The sequence below is a fragment of the Trichomonas vaginalis genome, chromosome III (assembly GCF_026262505.1).
Source record: "Trichomonas vaginalis G3 chromosome III, whole genome shotgun sequence".
Taxonomy (NCBI): domain Eukaryota; phylum Parabasalia; order Trichomonadida; family Trichomonadidae; genus Trichomonas; species Trichomonas vaginalis.
In genome coordinates, this window is record NC_067205.1 from 3095826 (window position 1) to 3120769 (window position 24944).

Here is a 24944-nt window from a genome sequence, read left to right on the forward strand (position 1 = left end):
AATTGATTTCATAAATTCAAATAATCATTAGTTTCTTAAAGTTCAATGTTGAACTCATCAATTTCTTTTTCTCGTTTATGAGGTCTTTGATTATGACTCCATTGATTCCATGAAATTAAATATTCTTTATCATTATATTTATACCTCCTTTCGTACCTGTTGTCAAAATGTCATGTTGTCATCATTTTTAAGAGAAGTTAATTAACCTGGTGACATGGTGACACCTTCAGTTCTTCAAAAATAATTAATTAATCGCGGAATATCTGACATCATCTATATATAGCTTCTTTTATAAAAGATAAAAAATAAATTATTTTAAAATTAATGTTAATTTTTTAATGATTTATTTTTTTAAAATTTTTTTATTTCATTATGTATGGGTTGAGTGTAAATGTCTTACAATTTTGAAATTTTTTTAAATCTTGATTTATTCAAAAACGTAAGAATAAAAACCGTAAGAATCATACATTTTTTTACTTCATATGTTAAAAAAAATGATACAAAATCGCTCGATATTGTATGAATTCTTACGTTTACAAAAAAGGTCACTAAACCCGTCATACCCTACTACTAATACTTCTAAATTGGCTATCAATTTTATTTTACAATAAAAATATTTTTTATTAAATAAAAAGCCTGTGTAGCTCAACCGGATAGAGCATAAGACTCTTAATCTTGGGGTTGCCGGCTCTAGTTCCGCCACTGGCTTTTTTTTCTTTTTAAATTTTCATACGTTATTCCTTTGTTTTTTGGGATTCATCTGCGACCAATGTTGGTTTTCCTAGAAATACTAAATGATCAAAGTCATAAAACAATTGAACAATTTAACCCAAAAAAATATTTTAAATTTATCCTATTTTCTAAAAGTAATTAATGATCTATTAGTCGTTTTCATGCATTAGAAAATGGTGGTGATGGCTTGTAATTGAAGAAATCAATGGAATAGTCCTAGAATACTTATTCATCATACTTTGCTTTGAGCTGCTGCTTAACAACAATTAATTTAAGTTTGTGATAATATTCCAATCTCGTTGGTTGAGTCTTGCTATTTTTAGGAAACTCAGTCGTTTTGTGATTAAGCTTTGAGTATGATAATGGGTCAATTATCGTGGAAATAGATCATTAAGAGGCTAAGCTCTTTCCAAAATTTCTTAGAGAATTTCAGTGATAAGAACTATCCCATTAAAAACGGTTATTAAAAGGGGGAGATTTCGCATCTCTCCCCTTTTTTTTGAAAATATTTTCTTTCTGAATCCAGATCCATTTTTCAATGACATCTATAGACGCTTCGAGTAAATGCTTAAAGAAACTTTCGCCTTTACTAAGCAAATCCGCACATCTAGATGTCTAAAGCAATACAATTAAAGAAATAAAGTAATATTTACATGATTAAAATAAAAATAAACAAAAAATTAAAGTTATTCATCAGGTTCAGTTGTCATTAACTCTGTTGAGCCATAAGTGTATTGGTTCAAGAAGCCCTCTGAAACACCCTCTGTTTCCACCATCGTTGTGAACATATCAGTTGGCCTTTCGCCAGATTCAGCAGCATTATCTGAGAACTGAAATTTGACACTGTTTTCTGATTTCTTCTCTTTCTCGCGGATTCTGGACGGAAATCTCCTGTGTGGAAGCCTGCTCCTTACTGCTCCGATGTCTGACTTACTAACACTGATACTGTAACTCTCTGAGTTCGAGTCTGACGAATTTCTACGAATTTGAGAGAAAATTCTTTGGGTTGGAGTGGAAACAGAGGTGGTTGTGGTGGAATATGATTCTTCGGATGCCCTTTCTGGCTCTGGGAAGATCATTGTTAAGTTTTTGGTCGAAATAAACTTCTTCTTTGTTAATTTCTTTGGAGGTTCAACACTATTGGCTCTGACTAGCGATGATGGCCTTTCATTGAAGCCAGTTTCGCTATCAATGGTCCTAAAGGCCGCTCTTCTGATAAATTTCTTAGGAGTTATCTTCTTTTCGACAATTTTAACACTTTCTACTGGAATTTCTTCATCTGATTTAGCTTCTTTGTGATTTTTAGCTCTGGGAGTTCCAAATGAACCCTTTCTATTTTTAATTTCAGATTTTTCGTTAATTTTGATATTAAACAAATTGTTTTCAACTTCTTTTGGCAACAAATTTTCTTGTTTTACATTTGGAGATGGTATTTCAACGGAATCTTCTTGCTTTTGCTTGGTATTTGAATCTTTTGAAGATGATTTTTTTCTTTTAGGCGTTTTTTGCTCTTTATGTTCATCTTTAATTGAGTTAGAGCGTTTTCTCCTCTTAGATTTCTTCTTTTCGTCCGGTTTTGGTCTTTTTGCGATTATTGCTTGAATTTCTTCTTCTGGATCTTTTGTTGAGCATACAACAATCTTCTTTCCATCTTCTGTACATCTGGCTCTATTTAAAACCCCATTTTCATCAATTGTTTCCAAATAAAATTTCTTATCAAACAATACAACACAAGGCTTGACTTTCTTTAGCATGTTTGGGTTTGGTTCGAAGTTATCAAGCTTTTCTATTTCTATTTCACTCAAATTTTCCTTTAATTTTGCAGGAAAATTTCCGTATTTCTCTCTAAAAGCATCAGAGCTCAAAATCATTGGGGATATGGAATATCTTTCGTTGTCTGGTAAAAATACACTTTGTTTTAATTCAAATTCTTCATTTTTAAACGAGTTTGGTTTTCTTTTGTAAATTTTCACTTTTGGTTTAGGTAAAACTATTTGATTTTGAACAAACTCCGGAGTGTTCTCTATTATATTGTATGTTTGATTGTTTATGTCGGTAATTTCATGAGTTTTCTGAGAATATCGAAAATAAACTTTTTGCTGTGATTTTATTTGGTGTTCTCTCAATGATTCCTCATCAGAAGCAAATTCTCCGGATAGAGAACTTTCCATTTTTTGAGTATTTGAAATTCTCAAAATATTATTTTCGATTTTCTTGTTTTTTTCAAATAAATTAGTATTTGGTGGGCTGATTGGATGCAACGAAACGATATCCAACGGAACAACATTAAATTCTGGCAAATTTGGTGGTAATTTGTGTCCATTTTTTGGAATCAGCTGTTCTATGGCAACAATTGTATTTGTATTGGGATTTTTATGCTGAGTAATTAGTTTGAAGTATCTCTTTTCAACAGGAGGCGGTTCTTTCATAGGAGTTGGAAGTTCGAATTCGGAATCTGATTCAAAGTCGTAAATTGATTTGTCGTAAAGTTTGACATCGTGTGGATCTAGGAATGAATAATTTTTGTGCGATTTATGACGCGATTTTGACTTTTTTGAGGATTTTTGGATTTTTGGTTCGGAATCTGAATCAGGTATAGACAGCATGCTAATTTCGATACTCTCACCAATGCTTTTCGATCTAGAGACTTTAGATTTTTTAGATTTTTTTTTCGAACTTGAATTTTCTTTTTTTGCAGTTTCTGCTTCGAACTGATTTTGTATTTTCTCGATTTCTTCCATTGGTTTATCGGGAAGCTGATTATTTGGTAGAGTTGTCGAGGTATTAGATCTTTTCGTTTTCTTCTTCTTTTTCTTTTTGTTTGTTGGCGTAGCTGGTGTGGATGTTACACTGTTATTACTCTGCTCCTCTTTTGATGTTGTAGATTTTCGAGTTTTCCTTCTTTTTGATTTTGAAGTTGAAGGACTGTTTTCTATTGCAGAACTTGTCAAAGTTTTCGGAGTTTGTATTGTTGAAGACTTTTCTGTGAATACAGTAACAGGATGATCTTTAATTCTTTCGAATTCTGTCACTGTTTCACCTGTTTCTGTGTTTGTTTTAGTTATTTTGCGTATATGAACTGTCTGTGAGTACACTTTCTTTTTGCTTTTTGATATTTGATCAAATTCTGGGTCGTCTGATTGAATTAAAGTAACAGTACCATCGCGATGTTTGATTTTGCGGATGGTTTTATGCTTACCGGAGGCAGATGAAACTTTCTCACTTTGTGTTGCCGCTGATGATGCCCTTGGAGGTGGAGTTTCGCCTTCACCAATCTCCATCCTGTCACTTTTCGGAATATAAAATAGCAAACCTTATTTTTTGTGACAAATCATGTCAGATATTTCATATTGGTGAGATGGAAATTGGATGTTGATAGATAGTATCGAGAAAGAAATAAAAACAAAAACAAATTTTTAATCTATCAACATCCAATTCAAGAGATAAAATCAAAAACAAATTTTTAATCGTCTTATTGCGTTGTTGATATAAAATGATTTTTAATAAAGTAAAATAATGCAAATTCTAATACTAATACAAAACATACAAATAATAAAATAAAGCTGGATTACTTATGCATGAACATGGTCAACAATAATTTGGAAAGGGCATCAACTGGATTTTCGTCATCACTCAATCCAAGTAATCTTCTAACACCGTCAAGTTGATCATTGACTGAATCGTAATCCGTCTTCAATCCATTAATGATAGACTTGAATGTTTCTTCATCTAATGTCTTCCTGCCATCGAAGAATTTCTTAAATTGCGAAGCAACAAAGGCAAAGATCTTTCTCTTTTCTGATTCAGAGTTCGCTTTCTCTTCATCAATCATTGACTGACACTTCATTTCTGTTGTCAAAACAATTGCCTTAGTCTGATTTTCTCTGAGTTTCTTTTCTCTATCTAATTCGTCCTTCAGGAAGTTCAATCTATCTTCATAATCCTTATTCTCTTCGGACAAAGCACTGTTTGTTTGGAAAGCAATCTTATAGCGTTGCTCTGATTCTGCTAAAGAAGATGTGAGCTTATCAATGATTGTTCTTTGTTCTTCATTTTTCTTCTTCATTGATTCAAAAACTGCTTCGTATTGTTGAGTTAAATCTTGCTTCTCGCGTTCTAAGTTATCCTTGCATTCTTGAATTGTAACTTCATTTTCTAATTGCAAATCTGCAATCTTCTTAGATCTGGCTTCACAATCTAATTGAAGGTTCTCTAATTCATTCCTCAATTGCTTGTTAAGCATTTCTAAGTTTTCATTATTTGCTAATGACTCATCTAATTCTGCTGCTAAATCATCAGCTTCTTTCTGTGCTGCTTCAACCTTTTGCTGCCATTCAGCTCTTACAGAATCTAAATCATCTTCATGTTCCAACTGCTTAGAATTCAACAAGTCTTCCTTTTCATTTTGGAGTTTCTTGAGTTCACCTCTAAGTTGGATAATTTCTGTTTCAGCCGCTCTTAATCTTTCAGCCAAACGGCTCTTATCGTTTGTGAGATTGGAAATGATGATTTGTTTTTGTTCGGCATCTCTCTGTGATTGCTCCTGGACTGCAACAGCTTTAGCCTCTGCTGTCTTTCTTGAACTTCTTTCATTGGCACATTTCGCTTTCTGTTCATCGATTTGTGCAGATGCGACTTTGAGAGATTTAATGAGTTTCTCTGCCTTCTTGACTGCTGATTGAAGTGTTTCGACGCCAAGAAGTCCGAATAATTTCTTTGATGCATTGTCAATCTCATCAATTAACTCTGATTTGGTATTAAGTTCATTTATTAATGAGTTCAAATATGATATTGCATTTGTTCCGATTTGTGGATCTCTGACTAAGTTATCGGGTGTAAGTTTGTCATTGTGCAAAACTGCACCAATTCCGGTTATGAATTCACTCAAAACATTGTTCTTGGCCTTGAGACTCGAGTTGATTTTATCATTTGCATTGTGCTGATTCTTGTATTCTGTATTGTAATATTTAGCAATCGTTTCCAACACCAGTTTCAGCTTTGTAACTGTCTTATAAGAAGGATTTGTTGACAAGTCTGAAATTTGTTTGATGAGATTCTGAGGGAATTCAGCACAGAACCATGATGTTACTGGGATTTCTTCAGCTTTGCTTGCCATGTGCTCATTCTTTTTTTGTTCCAATTCTAACTGTTCTTTCAGCATCTTGATTTGCTTCTTTAATTCACTCTTTGATTCAGCTTGATTCGAAAGTACTTTCTCTGTAAGGATCTTTTGCTTCAAGATGACACCAATTAACTTAGAGCTCTCGCTGTTATAACGATCAATTTCAGACTTTTGAGAAGCAATTATATCTTTAAGACCATCTACGGCTTGTCTGAGTTGATCAGCCTTTGCAGATTCTTCAGCAAAAGCATGCTTGGTTTGATTGAATGTTGCTTTAGCTGCTAGAACCTGAGCTGTTGCTGAACGTGTTTCTTCTTCAAGAGAGGAGCTATGTATCTTTAAACGCTGGATCTCACTTTGTTGATTGTTAATTTGCTCACGAAGATGAGAGTTTTCTGTTCTAAGTTGAGCAATGGATGTTTGAAGGTTCTCTTTGGCTTTATTGAATGTTGATATCTGATCAACAAGTTCCTCATTTTCGCGCTTTAGGTTGGAGAGATTATTTGTTGCTTCGATCAGCTTGTCCATAAGTTCTCTGTTCTGAGATTTAAGATTGGCAAGATTTGCATCACTGGACATTGATTTCTCGTTATTAGATGATGGAATTCTGTTCTTTGTTTTCTCAAGAAGATCTTGTGTTGAAGCAAGTTTAGCCCGAAGCTGCTGTTTTTCATTGAGATGTGATTCTTTCATGAGATCATTCAAGTGTTGTGCTTCTTCAAGTTTTTGATTCAAATCAGAGAACTTGATTTCGTATTCAATCTCAAGATTACTAATCTTTTCGCGCAGTTGAGTGGTTTCTATTTCCGCAACATGTCTCTTCTTCTTTTCGCTCTTCAATAGTGTTCTGAGTTCTTGAATCTGATTTTCTTGAGAAGTGCATAATTCCTGCAGTTGTTTCACTTCTGAATCATCACCCTGATTGCAATTAAGTTTTATATAATCAATAAGATCCTTTGTTGTAGTAAAGTTCATATTGAAAAAATTTTCATTAGCAGATTTAAGTTGATCAAGTAAACTCATGAGAGTTTTAATATCAGAATCCTTTTGTACAAGATCTCCCTTGAGCTTTTGCATCTCCTTATCCTTTTGTTGAATAGCTATTTCAAATTCTTCCCTTTCTCGATTAATTCTACTATTCAAATCTGTTAAATCTGAAGAGAGTAATTTTTGGCTTGGTTTTTTCTTCGATTCGAGTTCTTTTTGTAAGCTGTCATTTTTCTCGCAGAGAATTTGAATTCGTTGATTTAAATCTTTATTCTCTGATTGAAGTTGTTTGTTTTCTTTTCTAACTGACTCTATAATAACTTTGTTATCAAGTAAATTTTGATTTATCTTAGACATTTCTTCAAATTTTTCTTGCAAATACTCGTTGGATTGCTGGAGAAGAGAATTCTTCTTCTCAAGACGTTTTACCTGTAATAAAAGCTCATTATCTTGGCTATCATTATCACTCATACATTCTTCGTTGTGCAAAACCTCATTCAACATTTTGCTGCCGTTTAAAAATTAATTTCAAGAAAAATCAATGCAATGATTTAGATGTAATTCTATAAAATATATGCTGAACAATTACATTTTTCATCAATAAACACAAAATCTAAACGAAATTTTCATAACAATCCAGTAAGATAATATTATATAAGTTATTTGTAAAAAAAAAAAAAAAAAAAAAAAAAGGTAGTGGGGCTTCCAGGCACTTCGTGCCTTCTAGCCCTGATGTTGATGTTTAGTATAAATGAAGTTTTTATTCGGAGGACTCTTCTTCTTCCTCCATTGCTTCTGGGAAGAAGCCTTCTTCTGGGTCGAAAACATTATATAATGTGTCGCTTTTCACAAATTATATATGTTTTCATGTTTTGTCACTTTTCTGTCACTTTTCAGGTAAAAACATTTTTATTATATATATATAAAATGAATTTTACAAAACCACCGTTACCCTTCTTTGGAAATAAGAGTAGATGTAAAGATATTCTATTGAGAGAACTTAAGAAACTACCGAATGGTCTAACATTTGTAGATTTGTTCGGTGGAAGTTTCTATATATCTCATTTGTGCCATACCGTATTCCCAGACTCAAAGATTATATGCAATGACTTCGACAACTATATGAACCGTCTCAAACATATACCAGACACAAACAAAATATTGAAAGAGTTAAAAGAAAAGATACCTATAGGTAAGATGGAACGTATACCATTAGATAAGAAAAATACTGTCAGAGAGGTTTTGAAAAAAGCAGAGTATATTGACTGGGATAGTATATCTTCTAGACTATTATATAGTGGTGCTATAAGAGTTCATGACATTGAAACACTTATGTCAAAAGTTTTATATCTTAACTATACAAACGTTTTCAAAGAGGACATAGAAAAATATATTGAGGGTATAGAGTTTGTGAGATGTCATTGGACAGAGTTGTATGAAAAATATAAAGACAAGGAAAATGTTTTCTTTATAGTGGACCCGCCGTTCTATAACACATGGGATTTTCAATACCAAGTAGACTGGACTTTGAGAGACTCTTTAGAAACTTTAGACGTTTTACATAACCATCCATGCTTTTACTTTACATCCGATAAAAGTGGTTTGGAAACCGTTATGAGATGGTTAGAGGACATACATGACTATGAGTTTATATATGACAAGATAGAATATGAGAGAGGTCCTATAAACTGGAGAAAGTGTCACAATAAAGAAATTTTATTAGTAAGTAAATGTGGTTTGAAATAGGACTACTTGTTTTAGGTTTTTTCCATTGTGTCATTTATTTCTTTGACGTGGCAGAAAAGTACAGAGAATATGAAGATGAACCAATGCCTGCAAATGTTCAGTATATGTACTCGTAAGAGATATTTTTATCTAATATTAAATGGACGCACAGAACTTAGCGAATGCACAGCAACCTGGACAACCAAACCCAGAGAATATTCCAAATGAAGTTAGAATACAAACTGCAATGGCAAACTATGGTCAAGTGCCAACAGATGTACAAATGCAAACTGCCATGTCAAATGACGCTGCGTTAGGCTTACCACCATGTGTATGCAAATATGAGATGGAAAGAGTTTTATACAAACCCTGAAGTGGGATATAAACAACTTTATGCAGATGACGCGAACACAGGAGTTGACCCAGAATATGTTTTCTACCAGAGGAGAAACAGAATGTATGAGCTCCAGTTAAAGAATGCTATGGAACTCAACAGGAAACGTAAGAGACTAGGCGGACATTAGATTTTTACATATAGTAAAATGGGTTTCTTCAGTAGTATTGGAAACTTCTTTCGAAATGTTGGAAGAGGTATATGGAATGGAATAAAAACCGTAGGAAGAGGAATTTGGAACGGAGTCAAAAATATTGGTAAAAGAGTAGGTCAGTTCGTTGGTATTATACCTAAAGACCCTGAACCAGAAGAACAAGCTCCTGTTATACAACAGCCTGAACCTGCACCACAGTCTAGTTGGCAACCAAATCCAACACCTCAACCGTATTAAAAAATCATATTTTTACCGTTCGATAGTAGTTGTATATGAAACTAAGTTCTAAGTAAAACGCATGGTATAATGGAATTATTCTCTTTCTTCCATCTGTAGTAAACCATACTTGAAAATCCGAAATACTTCCACTCGGTGGTTCATATAGCTTTGTAGGTTTTTCGTAAAAGTCATTTGCCAAGCATAAAAAAGAGTTTTGTGCACCAGAAAATGAAGCATGAACTATAATAGCATCTGAGTCGAAAACATTTTCATATGTTCCATTAGGGTTTTCGACTTCATAATAGTCCGGGTGTACTGGATACCATGCAGGCTGATTTAACATCCTCAAAAATCTATGCCATGCCAAGTTGTTATATTTTGTAGAAATATAAACGTTTTCTCCAAGGTCTTCTATTTTATTGATTTTAACAGTTGCATTTTTCCTGTCATATATAATATCGAGATGGTACTCTCCCTCGTCAATGTTATACTGGTTTGCATATTCGAGATAGATATCGTTTATTTTTTCTTGAAAAGCTTGAAGAGTTGTTTCTAAGTTTACAAGCAAATTCACTTGTAAAAGTTTTCCCTGTTCAAATTTCTCATACGTACGTTTTTCTTTGTTATAGTATCGAACTTCAAAAGCGACCGTAAATGGGAAACCATGTATGGCTTCTGAAATGAACTTCATTCTACGAAAGCCAACAGCTTTTGTGACGGATGGGTCTCTTAACCATCTAAGTGGGTAGTCAAAACGATAGCCTTCATGCTTTACGGTCTCTGTCTCAAACTTTTGACCGACATTAGTAAAAAGTTCATCTAATGGTTTAGTTGTAGCAACTCTTGAATTTTCTTTTTCTATTGAAAGCATATTTTATCTAGAATAAAAATGTCGAAAGATATTGCTTCCATGAGAGAAATACAACACAACCGACAACTCATTATGCAAGCTCTAAATAAGAACACAACAAACTTTTCAAACTATTCTAAGATATCTGAGTCATTGAAAGAAGGAAACTTAAAACTGACATTAAACCCTTTGACAGACGAGTTTCTGTTTCAAGACAGTAAGAACCATACTGTTTGTATAAATCCAACAAAAAGAACTTTAAACGAGAAACCTATAGATGAACTTCTTTTGAAGGCAGATATTGACAACAAAGCTGACAAAGAGTATGTAGATGCAACAAGAGACTATATTCTCGCATGGACAGATAGAACATACCCACAAAAACATCATACACATAACATCTATGACGTAGATGAACTACCAGCAATGTTAGATGACAAAGCAGATAAAACATATGTTGACAATAAAATGTCAAGTGAAGTGACAAGAGCTGACAAAGAATATTCTAAAAAGACTCATACACATACCATATCTGATATTACAAACTTACAAGAAACCTTAAACAGGAAAAGTGACGTTGGACATACACACGATTTCTTCGCAACTGTTGGTATAGAAAATATTGAAGGAACGGTTGAAGAAACTGGTGGGGATGTATTAAATTGGAAACCTCCTAACTTTCCACAAGGTTTAACATCGGAAGAAGACATAACAACGATGAGATACATTAGATGTAGAAATGTCTATGTCATGGAGGATGAAAACAAAGTTAAATTCACTGCTCAAGATTTATATGAAAAAAAAGCTGACAAAACATATGTTAACGATGAGTTAGATAAAAAAGCTGACAAAACATATGTTAACGATGAGTTAGATAAGAAAGCTGACAAAACAGAGCTTCAAACGTTAAAGACAGAAATACTTCAAACAGTATATCCTATAGGCTCTATTTATACGTCAATGAACTCTACCAGACCAGAAACAGTTCTGGGTTTTGGAACTTGGACTCAAATAGTCGACAGGTTTTTGTATTGTGCAAACTCTTCAAAGGAAACAGGTGGAAGTAAAACGATTTCAGGTGAAAATTTACCTGCACACAGTCACTACGTAGATTTAAGTACATCTCAAGCAGGTTGGCATAAGCATAAATTTTGGGATTGGCACGCCTTGAAAAAAGGTAAAGGATATGATGTTAAAGACGACGTTCAGTTTGCTATAAATTGTTACTGGAGTGACACTCAGGGAGATGGAAACCATACACATCGCGTTACAGGATATACACAAACAACGGGACAAAGTAAAGACTACATGCCACCTTACATGACAGTTTACGCATGGTATAGAAATGCTTAGTCGTCATTTTCAACTTCTTTAGCATATTCGTCAGCAGTTGTCTTATATTTGTTAGGAACTGTCTTTGAAAGTATACCACCTTGAACTTTGACAAGTTTGAAACGAGGTCTGACAATAGTAGTTTTATCTTCTGCTTGCAGTCTGTACATTTTGCCATGTTTGCCTAAAACTTCATAATATTCTCTTGTATACTTTCTTCTATTTTTACGAACACGAATGCGAGTACCTGTCGAGTTCCCATTGTTGTCATAGTCAATAGTATTTTCATATGGGTCGCGTTTAGGTATTTCTATTTTTACTTTGTCACCTTTCTGAAGTTTGAAGCCTGGCATTCTTTCTTGTTTGTCTCTTTTGACTAAACTGTTAAATATATAGTCTTTCTCTAAGTCAGGGTTGTTTTTCATTTCTTCAGGGGAGTGGTTTCCCAAACCTTTTTGTTTACGGTTATTGTAAATATTTAAAACTTGTCTCATCTTTGCCATGGAGAAGTGTCTATATTTGTCGTCATATGACATTTCATTTGCTTCACCACCTTGTGGTTGGTTTAAGTCTCTTAAGATTTTTATACAACTGTCAATGACACCAAGAGCAGAATGGTTTTGGTCGACAATGAAATATTGGTTTACATTTTTTGAACGCAGATAGTTTTTTACATCATCTGATTTGAAAGAACTTTCACAGTCAGATGTCAGTTTTGTTGGATGGTATTTGTCAACAAATATTGTCAAAGCTGCTAAGATATCTAAAATATTTTTGGACTGTAATGGTATGGCTTCACAGTATCTTGTGTTTTGACCAACAAATATTAGCCAGTATGGAGGTCCATCTGTTCTAACTCTCGGAATGTTTTCCAAGATATCCATAAACCAAGCATTTGGTGTTGAACTAAAGATTTTTATCATGAGTGCTTTTTTTGTTGCCTTAGAAACATAGGGGTCCTTGTTTGGATTCGTCATTTTTTAACCCATAAGAAATGGGTTTATTTGGCGCATTAGCAGGAGTTGCATCCAGATTTTTGCCCGCAGTGGGAACAATAGCCAGAGGTGTATTTGGAGTTGGAAGGAAGATTTTGAGTACATTAGGTATACTTAAAGAGAAAGCACAACCTATTATACAAACTGTACAGAAAGGTTGGGATGTAGCACGAGATGCAGCAAATCTTATTCCAAATCCTGAAACAAGAGGAAAAGTTCAAGGATGGATGGACAATGTAGGAAGACAAGCAGGAAACTATTATAACAAAGCAAATGACTACTATAACCAAGCAGGACACTATATGGACCAAGGTGAAAGATTCTTTAACAGAGGATATAACCATGCACAACAGTGGGTAAACAATAACCAACCGCAACCACCTCAAACTTGGGGAATGTAAAGTTTTTTACTGAGATGAAATGAACAATACAGCATTGAGACAAATGGGTTCAAGATGGATTTGTCGACTTCCAGCAGTTACACAACGTGTTTGTCAAGTTCTTCCTATACCTCAGGAAGTTTTAGACCGACTTAAAAAACAACAACAACCAGTTGAAAACAAACCAAACTAAAATTTTTTACTGAGATGAAATGACCGAAGAAGTTGAAACGGTAGATTTGACACCACAAACAAAAAGTTCAGAACCATTGTCAAAACCTGTCAAAGAACTTACAGATGAAGAGAAAAATTCAATAATAGAAAGTGCCAGGTCTGGAAATACAAACCCTAACTACAAAGTCACTTTTCATAGAAATGGAACGGCTAGTATCTCAAAAAAGAAACAGACTCTCACAAATAAAATATTGAAGTCTGAAGGAGCTTTCGAGACAACAGATGGAAAAGTTTACTTCACTGACCAACAGTTCATTATAGAACATCTCATTGACTTAGAGTCGAAATATTCTAAACTTTACAACAAACACAAAAAGTTGAAAGGAAAACAAAAACAAATGGCATATGATATTTACGAAGATGTTAACGACACAACCATACCTGCAAGTGAGGTAAAGTCAGAGGAACCGAAAAGTGACGAAAAACCAATAGAAGAAGGTGAGCCAAAAACTGAAGATAAACCAAAACCAAAGTTTAGTCAACCTTCATTAGCTGGTATGGGTTGGCGTCAAAGACTTATGGCAGCAGGCGGTTATGTAAAGTAAAGAAAAAATATATTTTTTTATTTTTATAGAAATGCCTCCGCATAGAATGGACAGAAGGTCTGCTAGAATAAAAGCAGAGTTGCAAAGATATGGTTGGAAAGTTTCGAAGAAGTTTAAATATAGGAAGGGAAGACCCATAAAAGTCTATGACAAATTGTCTGGTCTGACCTACGAGATGGACTTGGAAACAGCGCGCGCCAATTATCCAAACAGACTAGAGAGGTTAGAAGAAGAACGTCTTATGGACATGCCTTTCGATGTTAGTGAACCTCAAGTTGAAGGACACGACGGCTTTGCCAGATTCTACTGGAAACATGACGAACAATTGCATCCTTTGAGAAGGAAAAAAGGAAAGGGTGAAGACACACATGCTCCCATGGAAAGAACAAGATATGCATATGAGAAGTATCGTGAAGTTAGAAGTCAAATTACATCTGGTCGAACCTTTACAGTAAACTTTGACGAAGGAAAGAACAAAGAAGGCTTCATGGGTGTACTTGCTGCAACAAGACGGAAATAAGAAAGGATACAATCTCAGATTGACCATAACAGATTTGGACGGTCATATATACTATGCACATGGCAATGTCACAACAGCTGCAATGCTTCTTGACGCTTTCAAGACTACAAAGAGAGAACAAATGGTTGACTCCGACTCAGACATTTTGAATGCAATTGAAGGAATTGCAAGTGTCAAGTTCGAATGGTACCAACATAACCCTCAAGCAGTCAGACAACATGCTGGATACTTCCCCTTCATAAATAAGTCTGACATTGACTTGACAAGGTATGGAATTTACAATTCAATTGAAACAATTGTCAATGAACCTTGCATTCTTACATGTCTCAGGAACTCTGGTCTTGTTACAGATGAGAAGATGAAGTATCTTGAGTCATGTGTGAAGACAAGGTACATTCTCAGAGGTCAATTGGCAAAAATTGCACCGTTGGCAAATGTCAATATCCGAGTTAACATTCCGACTGAGAAAGGTTCTTCACACGACGACTATGTTGTTGACTTCAAATTACCATGGTTGAAGATTGTAATTGTCCACAACCACTTCATGTTGAACGAAAGTCTTACAAACCCATTGTTCGGAAAAGGCAAGTGCAACATTGTCAGAGCTGTAAACATTCTTTTCGAGAAAGGTTTGTTGGAACCAATTCCAGATGACAAGCTGACAGAAACTTTTGTACCAAAAGACGAAACAAACTTTTCATTGTTAGCAAGACCAAAAGTTGTTCCAGACAAAGTTATAGCACAAAAGAAGTACACTGTTCCAAAAGGAGTTGGATTGTTCGGATACCAACCTGAACCAGAAGAACTTCCAATGAGGTTGCAAGAACTTCAAGATGCTATAAACAAACTTCCATTGAGACATCCAATTGACGTCAAATTGTATTGGAGAGCATCGGAGTTAGGTCAGAAGGTTTTATATGAAACAGGTTGCTTCGACGATGTTTATGAGATAGCAGGCGAAGTTTCTCAGAAGATAAGAGACTCACTTGAATTTCCACGAACTGGACCCATTGGTTGCGACAAGTTCGACTCAAACGAAAAGATATACTATGTCGACCTTAACGCTGCATACATGAGGTTCGTCCAATATATCCCGACTGGAATTCCAAACGAAGACGGTGAGTTCCCAGGAAGGAACTATACAGTTGGAAAAGTCATACAACAACTGTATGATATTAGGAAAGCTTCAAACCCCAAACTTGCAATGACACTCAAATTGCTTATGAATTCGACATGGGGATATTCCATTAAGAAACCTCAAAAGATGAAGAGTAAACACTATGAGAAGGTCGACAACTTTGTTGAAAGGTTCTCCCCTTTTGTTTTGAAATACGAATTTACTCAAGGTCAAGGTGGCTTAGTAACCACAGTAAAACCTATTGTCGAACATTGGTCTTATCCTCAGTTCGCAAAGGCAGTCCTTGACAACTACAACAAATTCTTCTCCGAAGTCAAATCCAAAGTGAAGGTTTACTATGAGAACATTGACGCACTCATGACGAACGAAGAAGGATACAACAAACTCATTGAAATGGGAATGGTCGGTGAAAAGATGGGCTGTTTTAAGCTAGATAAGGTATTTTCCGAAGTTCATGTCCTCTCCAAGCGTAAGTACTGGGGCATACTTGAAGACGGCACAGAAATAAAACATTGCATGAAGTAAAAAATTTTTATTCGAATTTGAATCGGACAGGTCGAGTTACACCATTCTTGGTCTCAAACTCATATATAACCTGTTTGTTTGTATTTTCGTCGACTATGGCACGAGACACGAACATTGACCAAACGTACAAAAAGTGTCATTTCGGATGGTCACGCAGCCAATCGCATTCGAGCACTTCGAAGAAGCCTTACGTTCCAAGGGAGAGGGTGTCTGGTGCAAGGGAGAGGTCATGAGACTCTACGAGCAGTACATCCTCAATGCCTGGGAGGACAAATCGTCCTTGGATTGGCAAATCTACCAACTCCTCTGGGACGACCTCCTACGCAACTGGGAGAACGAAAGAGTCCAATTCAAAGGTCGGGAACTAATTTTGCAAATTGACCTTAATTTCACATACTTATCCAAATAAACACCTAAATTTACTTGGGGTTTCCCCCTAAAATAAAATTTTTTTACTCTTAGAACCACTCGAGGTTCTCCTTACGGTTGTTGAGCTTGTCACCGTCAATGTGTCTGACCTTCGTCCTCTTGTTTGGATTTGGAACCCATTGAATTGCGACAAGCTTGCCCATGGAGATTGAACCGTAATTCCGAAGGGTAAGGTTCAAGTGTCCCAAGTTGTTGAGAACTGGGGTAAGAACCTTGCCGGTCTCCTTGTTGCGGATTTGGTATGGGTAGGGTTGGGAAATTTCGTAAGTGTCATCGGCAACAAGGGTTGCCCAAACTTCCTCTTCTTCGTGTTTCTCTTCTTCCTCTTCTTCCTCTTCCTCTTCTTCGTGTTTCTCTTCTTCCTCGACAATTCCTTCTTCAATTCTGTGTTCACGAAGTACGGTGTTGGAGGTTCTGTCCTTTCCGAGTACCTTCCAGATGGCATCTATCTCTTCGAAGAAACGGTAGATGAGTCTGGAAAGGTCTCGGTTCTCTCTCGCGTAAATGCGCAAGGTTTCCGTCAAATCGCTCAGGACTTTCTCATTGGAAGCTTGGTTCATGAGGAACTCACCTTTAAGTCCCTTCATCTCTTCCATAAGACTACTTTGGAGAGTCTTAACGGTGTTTGTCAGATGAGCTTTCAAATTCAAAATTTGAATTTGAACTGGGCGCTTGTCTGGCAACATTGAAAGGACATCTGCCATTGTGTTCGGCTTCGGTGCTTGTTCGGACATCGAAAAAATGAAGTGGTTTGAGAATGACGGTTTTACTTCAAAAAGCTTGTTATGACGGTTAAGTCATACAACAAGTTTAAAATAATATCTTGTTCTTCTTCTGAACGTTTGTTGTCTCTTCCGATAAAAGTTTCGAACATGAGAACCAAAAAACGTTTTTTGAGATTGCGGAAGAGTTCAGGCAAACGTTCATATTCTGGATATGTTGGGAGCAGTTCAAAACATCTGAGCTGACTTTCGGACAAAATTGGGACAATGTCAGAAAATTCATCTTTGGTCGGACTGCATGAAGGTAAGTCCCTTACATGTAAGTAGCTCTGGTAAAGTCTTCTCATTTCTGCTAACTTTTGGAGTATAGCTTCGTAGTTTAGAAGTTTTAATTTTAATTGTCTTATTCCACTCTTTACTTCTAAACGGTAAGTATCCATGAGGTCAAGAGTAGCTTTGGTAGCTTTAAGTGGAGCTATTTGTTCCTTGACTTCTGCAATTTTGGTTGCAATTGTGGTTTGAGCTCCTTCAAGTTCGCCGTCTATGTCGTTCTCAACGCCTTCAACCATGGCTTGAAACTCTTCATCGGTCCATTGAGATTGGTGTGGGACGAATTTAACTTGCTTCATTCAAAAAATGAAAAAAATGTTTTTACTCAAAGCGTGCCATGTATATGGCTATAAGAAACTTACCAGAAGGCTTCTTCTTCACATGAGTCTTTGGCAACTTGAGTGTTGGTGTTGGAGTTCTTGGGGGAGGTGGCTCTGAAATTTCAAATCTCTCTCGAGCGCAACAACAGATGTCAGAATAACATTCCCCACTGTCCTTCTTGCCACCATAAATTGTATATTGACCGAACTTGCATTTGCAGGAAGACCGGTCAATACAAGGTTCACAGTTGAAATAGTTGTACACAAACCTGTTGAGTACGAGTGTGAGTAAAAACATAAAAAAAGTGAAGTTAAACGTTAAGGTTTACTGAATTGGTTGGATGTCGCCTTCACAGGTTATGTAGAACGGCTGACCCGAGAAGTGAAGGAGAGACTGAATTGCCAATTTCATATGGGGTAGGGGGTTCTCCTTGTTTGGTATTTTTATCCAAGGACGTTTGTTTAGGAACTTAACAAGAGCTTCTCTTTTGGCGTCCTTTATGCCATCGTAGGCTGTCCCGTCTGGTATTTGAATTGGAATTCCAGTCGAAGTCTCGAGATTCAAGACAGCCCTTCCAGAAATAGCGGTGAACTTGACCTTGGGCTTCATTACCCTGCGCAAGTACTGCTTAACAACTTCATTTATCTCTATAAGGTAAATTGCCTCGTCAAATCCTTCTGGCATTCCGAGTCCTTCCATCCGACAGGAAAATATTTTCCCGACAACTGGAAAAACTTTTCCCGACAACTGGAAAAAATTTTCCCGACGACAGGAAGGACTCTTCCAGTTGTCCGTCCGTAAACCATTCAAATTTTCGAAAATTGAGAACTTTTGGTCAAACTTCAGAAAAAGTTTTTCCTTCCGACAGAAAAAGTTTTTCCTTCCGACAGAAAAAGTTTTTCCTTCCGACAGGAAAGGTTTTTCCTTCCGACAGGAAAGGTTTTTCCTTCCGACGGTTAAGCCACAAACAGATGTCCGACGTACCACCAACCGAGCCCATTCCCAAACCAGAGGAACCTAAAGCACCAGCCCCTGCACCTCAGCAACCTCAGTTCCAGCAAGTACCTCCGATTTACTACCAATTTCCACCTCAAGGTTACTACCTACCACAAGGCTTCCCGAACTACCCTCCTCCTCAGCCTATGCCTTACTTCCCCAACCCTTGGATGTTTATGCAAAACCCTGCCCCACAATTCCAATCCCAATCGAAGAGAGACCAAGACTTCGAAGAAGGTCTGAACCGCTTACGCAAAGATTATGCTACTGCCCCTATGGAAGACGACAGGCTTTCAGTCTCTTCCCTCAAATCGACCGATTCGACTCGTACCACAGATTCGGTTCGTGACCGTGAAGACTACCTCAAGCAGTCTGAGAGACTCTTCATCCTACAACCATTTACAGTTGGAGCTCTCAAGAACATGCGCAATTACGAAGGTCAGACACCAGCTGGAGACCGCAAAACAGACGTACTCGCAAGAGCAGTCCAACTGGTCAAGACAAAGACTGAGATAGTCGACTTCATTCTTGCAGCTTGCCCATACAAGTAAAAAAATAAACAATTACGAGTTAAACTTTTTATTCTTTCTTTTCTGAGTTGTTTAGAGCTGGTTTCTCTTGTAGGAACCTTTCGTACTCTTCCATGGTCATGTAATTGCGAATTTGGTACGCAATTCCAGGTTCGTTGTTTTTGAACCTTACGTATGTAACGCTTCCATCCTCCTCAGGGAAGTAAGCTGCTAACATCTGACCAAGTTTTCTCGGTGACTCGGAGCTCATAAAAATGTCACTTTTTAAACGTTAAGTTTTTAGTCTTATTTTACCCTTTGTTTACCCTTTGTTTGTCAAGGTAGTATTGGAGTGCAATTTCTCCAAATTCTCTGTGTCGGAGTTCTTCAGCATTTTCCAAGGTGTACCTGGAGAACTCAAAGAAGTTGTCAAGAAGATACTGCCATGCTGCTCTTCTGAGTTCGTCGGTATTTTGGAAGTGTTGCACCTTCGAGTCTTCGGACATGAAAAAATAACACTTTTTCTATTAAACCGTTTTGGCATTTCTCATGAGTGAGTATAGTTCTGCCGAACCATTGGAAGAGAAGAAGTACCCTTGCTGGCAAAAGACAAAAATAGTTGCCTTAGTTGTCATTGCAATTGTACTCGTAATTGAATTTATTGTACTTCTCTTCACGTACATAAAACTCAGCAATGGTATTTGCTTTAAGAAGCTACCATCTTACTAAGACTAAACACTTAGATTTTTCAAGCTTGACTTTTTACAATTTGAATTTTGTCATAAATTTACACCAAAAATAATGTTTAGGTGAAGAGGTGAGATTTCACCTCTTTTTTCACCTGTTTTTTCACCTCATGAATTTTCATGATTTCATCGTAAATGTTTTGTCGAAACTTCATCGTAATGAGCGTAAATGACCCAAAAATAATGTTTAGGTGAAGAGGTGAGATTTCACCTCTTTTTTCACCTGTTTTTTCACCTCATGAGTTTTCCCGAAATAAAAAATAAAGTTGGTTTTTTTAAAAAAATATTTTTTTATTTTTATTGTAAGAACATGTTAGCAACAACAGCACCAAACTCGTTAGTCATGAACCCAACTTCAATGTTAGTAGAGATGAAAAGCTTCATTCCTTCTTCATATACTTTCGAAACAAAAATCCAGAAGATAAAGCAAGAACTTCTCCAAGGAGTTTTAGACTGTAGTGCAAAAGATGAAACAAATGAACAGTATCTTTATGAAATGCAGGACATTATTGACCATTTACCCAAATTGCCTGAAATCCAACAACAAAAACTAACTATTCCTGAATTCGACGAAATAGAAGTCAAAGCAACTGACTCAGTAGAAATAAAGAAGTTCATACGTAAAGTAAATTATGAATTCCTTGGTTTTCATTGCAACCATAAGGTTATGGACAAAGATTGCGACATGGTATATAAGAATGTTTCTGACCTTTACAAATCCGAAGAATTTAAGACCTACGACAACTTTGTTTCGTTAGTTGCAAAATGTGTTTGGGAAATAAGAGATAAAGATAGTAGGGGTAAGGTATGGAACGAACAAATAAAACCCGCTATGTTCGAGATGAAGAAAACCATTGACGCCTTAGTCATACTAGCAGGTAAGATTTCAATGTACAATGCTAAAATGAACCCACAATGTTCAAAATGTAAAGCAGCAATGAGGAAATATAACTACTCCGTCAAAGAGATAGAAAGAATGCGAAACGACTATGCAGACTTAAAGAAAGAAGCAGAAAAGCCAGCAGAAGATAAAATGGATATGTTGACATTTCTTAATAAAAACTATCCAACAGCAGAAGATTTCCTTCTATCTGACGTCAAGAAGAAGTATAAAGAAACTTTCGGTATCGTTAAAACATTCGATGTACTGACAGAAGAAATAGAAGCTACGAAATTGTTTAGGATTTCAAATATACATCATACAATTCATGTAAAACGCTTATAAAATAACAGGTGAAAAAAGAGGTGAAAAAAGAGGTGAAATCTCACCTCTTCACCTAAAATATATTTTTATTGAATTCAGCAACAAAATTCTGAGTAAAATAATTTTTAGGGCTTGTGTCAAACCGTTGAGTTTTCACAAAATTTAAAAAATAACGTTTACCATGTGAAACGCTTATAAAATAACTGAGGTGAAAAAACAGGTGAAAAAACAGGTGAAAAAAGAGGTGAAATCTCACCTCTTCACCTAAAATATATTTTTATTGAATTCAGCAACAAAATTCATGAATTTCCTCATATGCTTGCTTCCCTCGGAAAACCGAGAGAAGAACAGCGAGTAGTGAAAAAACCCTGGTCGCCAAAACTCTTTATTTTTCAAGCTTGACTTTTTACAATTTGAACTTTGTTTGCGTAGATATGAATTCTGAAAGAAGTATGAGGGTCTTGTATGACTTTGTACTTCTCCCATAGTTCATGTCTGTCAAACTTACCTGCCATGGACTCTTTCATAAGTTCCATGAAATCGTCTTCGGACAATCCGGGGAAAAGTATAATGTCAGTCAGTATTCTTTTAACATCCTTACTTAAACTCTTTGCTGTCTGTACACAAATGACAACTGAGATGTTAAAGTGTCTGAGCTTCTTAAGAATTCGACACATGTCTTGTTCTCTGTTCTTTAACAAAGGATGAGAGGCGAAATCATCTAAGATAAGAAGACATCTATGAGGGTACGTTTTCCAATCGTAAGATTGCAATTTCTTCGAAATGTATTCTATCTCTTTCTGTTTGTTTCTGAAGTGTTTCTTCTCTAATATTCTCTGCATTTCCTCATTTGGGTCTTTAAACTTCGAATTTATATACTCATTTATAGCATTGTACTTCAAAACTCTTCTTTGGTACTTCTTTATCCAATCTAACAACTCAGAGTCTTTTATACATACTAACTTAGACTTTTTTATAATATCTTTGAACGAATTTACGGTTTGGTCAAATTGACCAGAAGTACTACAAATGACAACTAACTCATAGAATGGGTTCTTCTCATCTAGTTCTTGTTGTTGTGCAGCCATTTTAAGATAAGTGAAAGTCTTACCCGACCCAGGTGGTGCGATTAGACCTGTTATACCATTCTGAGCAAATAGGAACTTGTCATGTATGGGTTTTATCTGAGCATTTTCTAACTTCCTCTTGTTCTTGTTTAAAACATTCTCAAATTTCTTGTCAATGTCAGCAAACTTTTTTTCTAACATATTTTTAGAAAAATTAAAAATTTTATCTTTTAGAAAATGTCTAGCGATTTCGCTATCTATATTCGAGACAAACTTTTTGACAGCAAAACATCTGTCGACCATAAAATCTTACATAGTGTAAACAAGAAAGGTGAATTTGTTCTAAAGTTCTGTTTCTGGGAATATGACAAGAACCATAAAACATTAGGCAGAGAAGTCTTAAAATTTGTCAATGACAGACTTGTTGACAGAGATGACGCCGATTGGAAAGATGAAGTCCAACAAAAGTTCTTAGAATGCAAAGAAGACACATGCGCTGTTCTTGAAGATGAAATAGAAAACAAAATAGATGAGCTATTAAAGGACAAAGAACTTATACATAAATATGGTTCTGAGAAATTTGACATAACTCCACCAGAGAAGAAGAAGAAGAGAGAAAAGAAAGAAAAGAAAGTAGAAGAAGAGAAGAAAGAACCTGAACCAGTTCCAGAGAAGGTGAGATATGACATGTAAAAATAAAATTTTATTTTTAGAACATTTCTGGGTCAATGTCAATGTTCTCTTCCTCTTTAGGAGCAAACACTGGCTTAGACTCTAAAATCTTTTTACCTAATTTACCCTGAACTTCTACAACTTTAGACTCATAATATTCATAGTCGTCTGCTTTCTTTGGTTCATAAGGTATAACAAGTTTGTATGCTTTACCTTCTTTAAGGTTTGAGAACCTTCTGTCAAAATTTTCTTTGACTGCTAACAAACCTTCTATGTCTAAGTCTTCAAATTTCGCACCATTTTTAGTCACAATAGCAAACTTAACTGGTTCGATGTTCCAAACTTTGTCAAATGTAGACTTTTCAAAATGGTAGAAGTAAACATTCAAATAAGCGAATGGGTCTAGTTCTTCTTTAAGTCCTGACATATATTTGTTGACTGAAATATATTTCGTCATCTTTTCTATCGGATAAAAAAATATTTTTTTTAAAATTTACTCAGAAAAATTATTTCTTTCTATATTTGCCATTCCGAACTTCGAAAAGATGTTTTATACTAGCATAGAATTTTTCTCTAGAGCTTGGTCTTATATCGTTTTCATGACAATATTTTCTATATTCTTCATATAAAGCCTTTTTTTCATACATTTCATAAGGACAATCTAACCAGAATAGCGCATATCCATTTTCGTTATCTAGGTCTCTATATGTTTCTTCTGTTTGTGGAATTTCGCTTTCTTCTGTTTGTGGAATTTCGCTTTGTGGCTTAAAAAGATGTGGGCAAGAAGGGTCTGGCGCTATGTAAAAAGTTAATTTTTCTGTCATCTTTTCTATCGGATAAAAAAATATTTTTTTAAAATTTACTCAGAAAAATTTTTCTTTGTATATACGCCATTCTGAACATCTAAAAGATTTTTGACATTTGCCAAGAATGTTCGTTTAGAAGCTGCCATATAACCATACTCTTGACAATACTGTTTATACGAATCGTACAATGACCTTTCATCTAAACACTCAAAGTTGCTTTCTTCTATGAACAGTTCATATACACTCTTGTTTGCTTCTAACAATGTTTGTCTCTCTTCGGTATATGGAATTTGTCTTGGATTGAACTTAGAAATATCTAATGTCATAAAATATGAGAACAAGTGGTTGTAAAAGTCAGATGTCAAAGTTTCTGCTAAGTCGTCAAAATATTCTGTATCTTGCATATGAGCTTCTGACGTTCTGACAACTACATATCTTCTGTCAGAACTTTCTAACTTCATCGGAACAGTATTGTTTGAAACCATAATGAAGTTTGCAACATTTTCACAAACTCTTTGGTCTTTATATTTTCTTTCAACAACTCCAACTTTGTCTGTTATAAGACTCTTCAAAGCATCTGAGTTCAAAATTTTGTTGTATCTATACTTTGAAGTTCATTGCAAACTATAAGTTTCATATTCTCTATTGAGGAGTTAAATTTACCGCAGATTTTTCTAAGTTTGTCATATTAGGGTTCGAATACCCGCTAACAGTTTGCATAAGATATCTGTAAAGAATGTGTTCTTACCTGTTCCTTGTTTTCCAATTATAATGAGAGCATTTCATTTTAGCACTTGGATTTGTAAGATGTTTGCAAACCAACATAAATATACTCATAAACCTTTTCGTTTCCATTGCATATAATTTCTTTGACATGGTCTAACCAAGCTTCTATAAATTTTCTCTTCCATTCTACTTGTTCGTATTTATATCCAGTGAAGATAGAATAGAAGTTTGGAGAAGGTGTATAGAACTTTATACCTCGAACTGAAAAATCTTCTAACTTTGACAATAAGATATCCCAAGCATCTAACATCTTCATTCCAACTTGTACGACTTTTATTTTCTTAAGTTTCTGTCTACATTCTTGTTCTGAAACTATTGTTGCTCTTGGTTTGTTAAAGACAACATCCCATTCTTTCATAACATAACATTCTGGGCAGAGTCGACATAAATGACTAAACGTTTCAAATTCTCGACTGCTTTGTTATAGTCCTCGAAATGGACACATATTTCTGAATGTTTGGAAGTCATAAAAATCTGAAACATCTATTCTGTACATTTTATAAA

The 24944-nt window shown here is 35.5% G+C and overlaps 21 protein-coding genes, 1 non-coding gene and 2 pseudogenes across 24 annotated transcripts, besides 1 other annotated feature; 12 read left to right on the top strand and 12 right to left on the bottom strand.

The window, feature by feature from the left end:
- The first annotated feature begins 634 nt into the window (after positions 1–634).
- On the top strand, positions 635–708 carry TVAGG3_0631740. The gene has a single exon. It is a non-coding gene; the product is annotated as a tRNA-Lys (tRNA).
- A 710-nt stretch (positions 709–1418) lies between these two features.
- Positions 1419–4013, bottom strand: TVAGG3_0631750 (uncharacterized protein; the record flags this gene model as incomplete). The annotated part of the gene is made up of 1 exon (XM_001327880.1): positions 1419–4013. One exon carries the CDS (start codon positions 4011–4013, stop codon positions 1419–1421), a length of 2595 nt encoding a protein of 864 aa, XP_001327915.1.
- Positions 4014–4217: 204 nt separating this feature from the next.
- Positions 4218–7338, bottom strand: TVAGG3_0631760 (A-type inclusion protein-related family; the record flags this gene model as incomplete). Its single annotated transcript, XM_001327881.1, has 1 exon — positions 4301–7312. One exon carries the CDS (start codon positions 7310–7312, stop codon positions 4301–4303), a length of 3012 nt encoding a protein of 1003 aa, XP_001327916.1.
- A 170-nt stretch (positions 7339–7508) lies between these two features.
- Positions 7509–24944: part of a mobile genetic element that runs on past the window's edge.
- TVAGG3_0631780 (serine threonine-protein phosphatase family) lies at positions 9109–9351 on the top strand (the record flags this gene model as incomplete). The annotated part of the gene is made up of 1 exon (XM_001327883.1): positions 9109–9351. The coding sequence occupies one exon, from the start codon at positions 9109–9111 to the stop codon at positions 9349–9351; it is 243 nt and encodes an 80-aa protein (XP_001327918.1).
- On the bottom strand, positions 9356–10204 carry TVAGG3_0631790 (uncharacterized protein; the record flags this gene model as incomplete). Its single annotated transcript, XM_001327884.1, has 1 exon — positions 9356–10204. One exon carries the CDS (start codon positions 10202–10204, stop codon positions 9356–9358), a length of 849 nt encoding a protein of 282 aa, XP_001327919.1.
- On the top strand, positions 12510–12911 carry TVAGG3_0631800 (uncharacterized protein; the record flags this gene model as incomplete). The annotated part of the gene is made up of 1 exon (XM_051240842.1): positions 12510–12911. The coding sequence occupies one exon, from the start codon at positions 12510–12512 to the stop codon at positions 12909–12911; it is 402 nt and encodes a 133-aa protein (XP_051087429.1).
- On the top strand, positions 12931–13083 carry TVAGG3_0631810 (uncharacterized protein; the record flags this gene model as incomplete). Its single annotated transcript, XM_001327886.1, has 1 exon — positions 12931–13083. One exon carries the CDS (start codon positions 12931–12933, stop codon positions 13081–13083), a length of 153 nt encoding a protein of 50 aa, XP_001327921.1.
- Positions 13103–13669, top strand: TVAGG3_0631820 (phage tail repeat-like family; the record flags this gene model as incomplete). Its single annotated transcript, XM_051240843.1, has 1 exon — positions 13103–13669. One exon carries the CDS (start codon positions 13103–13105, stop codon positions 13667–13669), a length of 567 nt encoding a protein of 188 aa, XP_051087430.1.
- Positions 13701–14479, top strand: TVAGG3_0631830 (annotated as a pseudogene). The gene has a single exon. A coding segment is annotated over exon 1 (779 nt).
- On the top strand, positions 14734–15581 carry TVAGG3_0631840 (DNA/RNA polymerases family; the record flags this gene model as incomplete). The annotated part of the gene is made up of 1 exon (XM_051240844.1): positions 14734–15581. A coding segment is annotated over one exon (848 nt), but the record flags the coding sequence as incomplete, so codon positions are not given.
- Positions 15685–15852, top strand: TVAGG3_0631850 (uncharacterized protein; the record flags this gene model as incomplete). The annotated part of the gene is made up of 1 exon (XM_051240845.1): positions 15685–15852. One exon carries the CDS (start codon positions 15685–15687, stop codon positions 15850–15852), a length of 168 nt encoding a protein of 55 aa, XP_051087432.1.
- Positions 15998–16261, top strand: TVAGG3_0631860 (uncharacterized protein; the record flags this gene model as incomplete). Its single annotated transcript, XM_051240846.1, has 1 exon — positions 15998–16261. One exon carries the CDS (start codon positions 15998–16000, stop codon positions 16259–16261), a length of 264 nt encoding a protein of 87 aa, XP_051087433.1.
- Positions 16311–17015, bottom strand: TVAGG3_0631870 (cytochrome B-C1 complex subunit 6, mitochondrial family; the record flags this gene model as incomplete). Its single annotated transcript, XM_051240847.1, has 1 exon — positions 16311–17015. The coding sequence occupies one exon, from the start codon at positions 17013–17015 to the stop codon at positions 16311–16313; it is 705 nt and encodes a 234-aa protein (XP_051087434.1).
- On the bottom strand, positions 17048–17632 carry TVAGG3_0631880 (uncharacterized protein; the record flags this gene model as incomplete). The annotated part of the gene is made up of 1 exon (XM_051240848.1): positions 17048–17632. One exon carries the CDS (start codon positions 17630–17632, stop codon positions 17048–17050), a length of 585 nt encoding a protein of 194 aa, XP_051087435.1.
- Positions 17655–17951, bottom strand: TVAGG3_0631890 (uncharacterized protein; the record flags this gene model as incomplete). The annotated part of the gene is made up of 1 exon (XM_051240849.1): positions 17655–17951. One exon carries the CDS (start codon positions 17949–17951, stop codon positions 17655–17657), a length of 297 nt encoding a protein of 98 aa, XP_051087436.1.
- Positions 17979–18353, bottom strand: TVAGG3_0631900 (uncharacterized protein; the record flags this gene model as incomplete). The annotated part of the gene is made up of 1 exon (XM_051240850.1): positions 17979–18353. The coding sequence occupies one exon, from the start codon at positions 18351–18353 to the stop codon at positions 17979–17981; it is 375 nt and encodes a 124-aa protein (XP_051087437.1).
- Positions 18626–19201, top strand: TVAGG3_0631910 (uncharacterized protein; the record flags this gene model as incomplete). The annotated part of the gene is made up of 1 exon (XM_001327887.1): positions 18626–19201. The coding sequence occupies one exon, from the start codon at positions 18626–18628 to the stop codon at positions 19199–19201; it is 576 nt and encodes a 191-aa protein (XP_001327922.1).
- Positions 19230–19430, bottom strand: TVAGG3_0631920 (uncharacterized protein; the record flags this gene model as incomplete). Its single annotated transcript, XM_051240851.1, has 1 exon — positions 19230–19430. One exon carries the CDS (start codon positions 19428–19430, stop codon positions 19230–19232), a length of 201 nt encoding a protein of 66 aa, XP_051087438.1.
- Positions 20216–21130, top strand: TVAGG3_0631930 (organellar and viral DNA polymerase type B; the record flags this gene model as incomplete). The annotated part of the gene is made up of 1 exon (XM_001327888.1): positions 20216–21130. One exon carries the CDS (start codon positions 20216–20218, stop codon positions 21128–21130), a length of 915 nt encoding a protein of 304 aa, XP_001327923.1.
- TVAGG3_0631940 (protein of unknown function, DUF4106 family) lies at positions 21502–22197 on the bottom strand (the record flags this gene model as incomplete). The annotated part of the gene is made up of 1 exon (XM_001327889.1): positions 21502–22197. One exon carries the CDS (start codon positions 22195–22197, stop codon positions 21502–21504), a length of 696 nt encoding a protein of 231 aa, XP_001327924.1.
- On the top strand, positions 22414–22869 carry TVAGG3_0631950 (uncharacterized protein; the record flags this gene model as incomplete). Its single annotated transcript, XM_001292517.1, has 1 exon — positions 22414–22869. The coding sequence occupies one exon, from the start codon at positions 22414–22416 to the stop codon at positions 22867–22869; it is 456 nt and encodes a 151-aa protein (XP_001292518.1).
- TVAGG3_0631960 (protein of unknown function, DUF4108 family) lies at positions 22886–23275 on the bottom strand (the record flags this gene model as incomplete). The annotated part of the gene is made up of 1 exon (XM_001292518.1): positions 22886–23275. One exon carries the CDS (start codon positions 23273–23275, stop codon positions 22886–22888), a length of 390 nt encoding a protein of 129 aa, XP_001292519.1.
- Positions 23355–23672, bottom strand: TVAGG3_0631970 (uncharacterized protein; the record flags this gene model as incomplete). Its single annotated transcript, XM_051240852.1, has 1 exon — positions 23355–23672. The coding sequence occupies one exon, from the start codon at positions 23670–23672 to the stop codon at positions 23355–23357; it is 318 nt and encodes a 105-aa protein (XP_051087439.1).
- On the bottom strand, positions 23708–24936 carry TVAGG3_0631980 (annotated as a pseudogene). The gene has a single exon. A coding segment is annotated over exon 1 (1229 nt).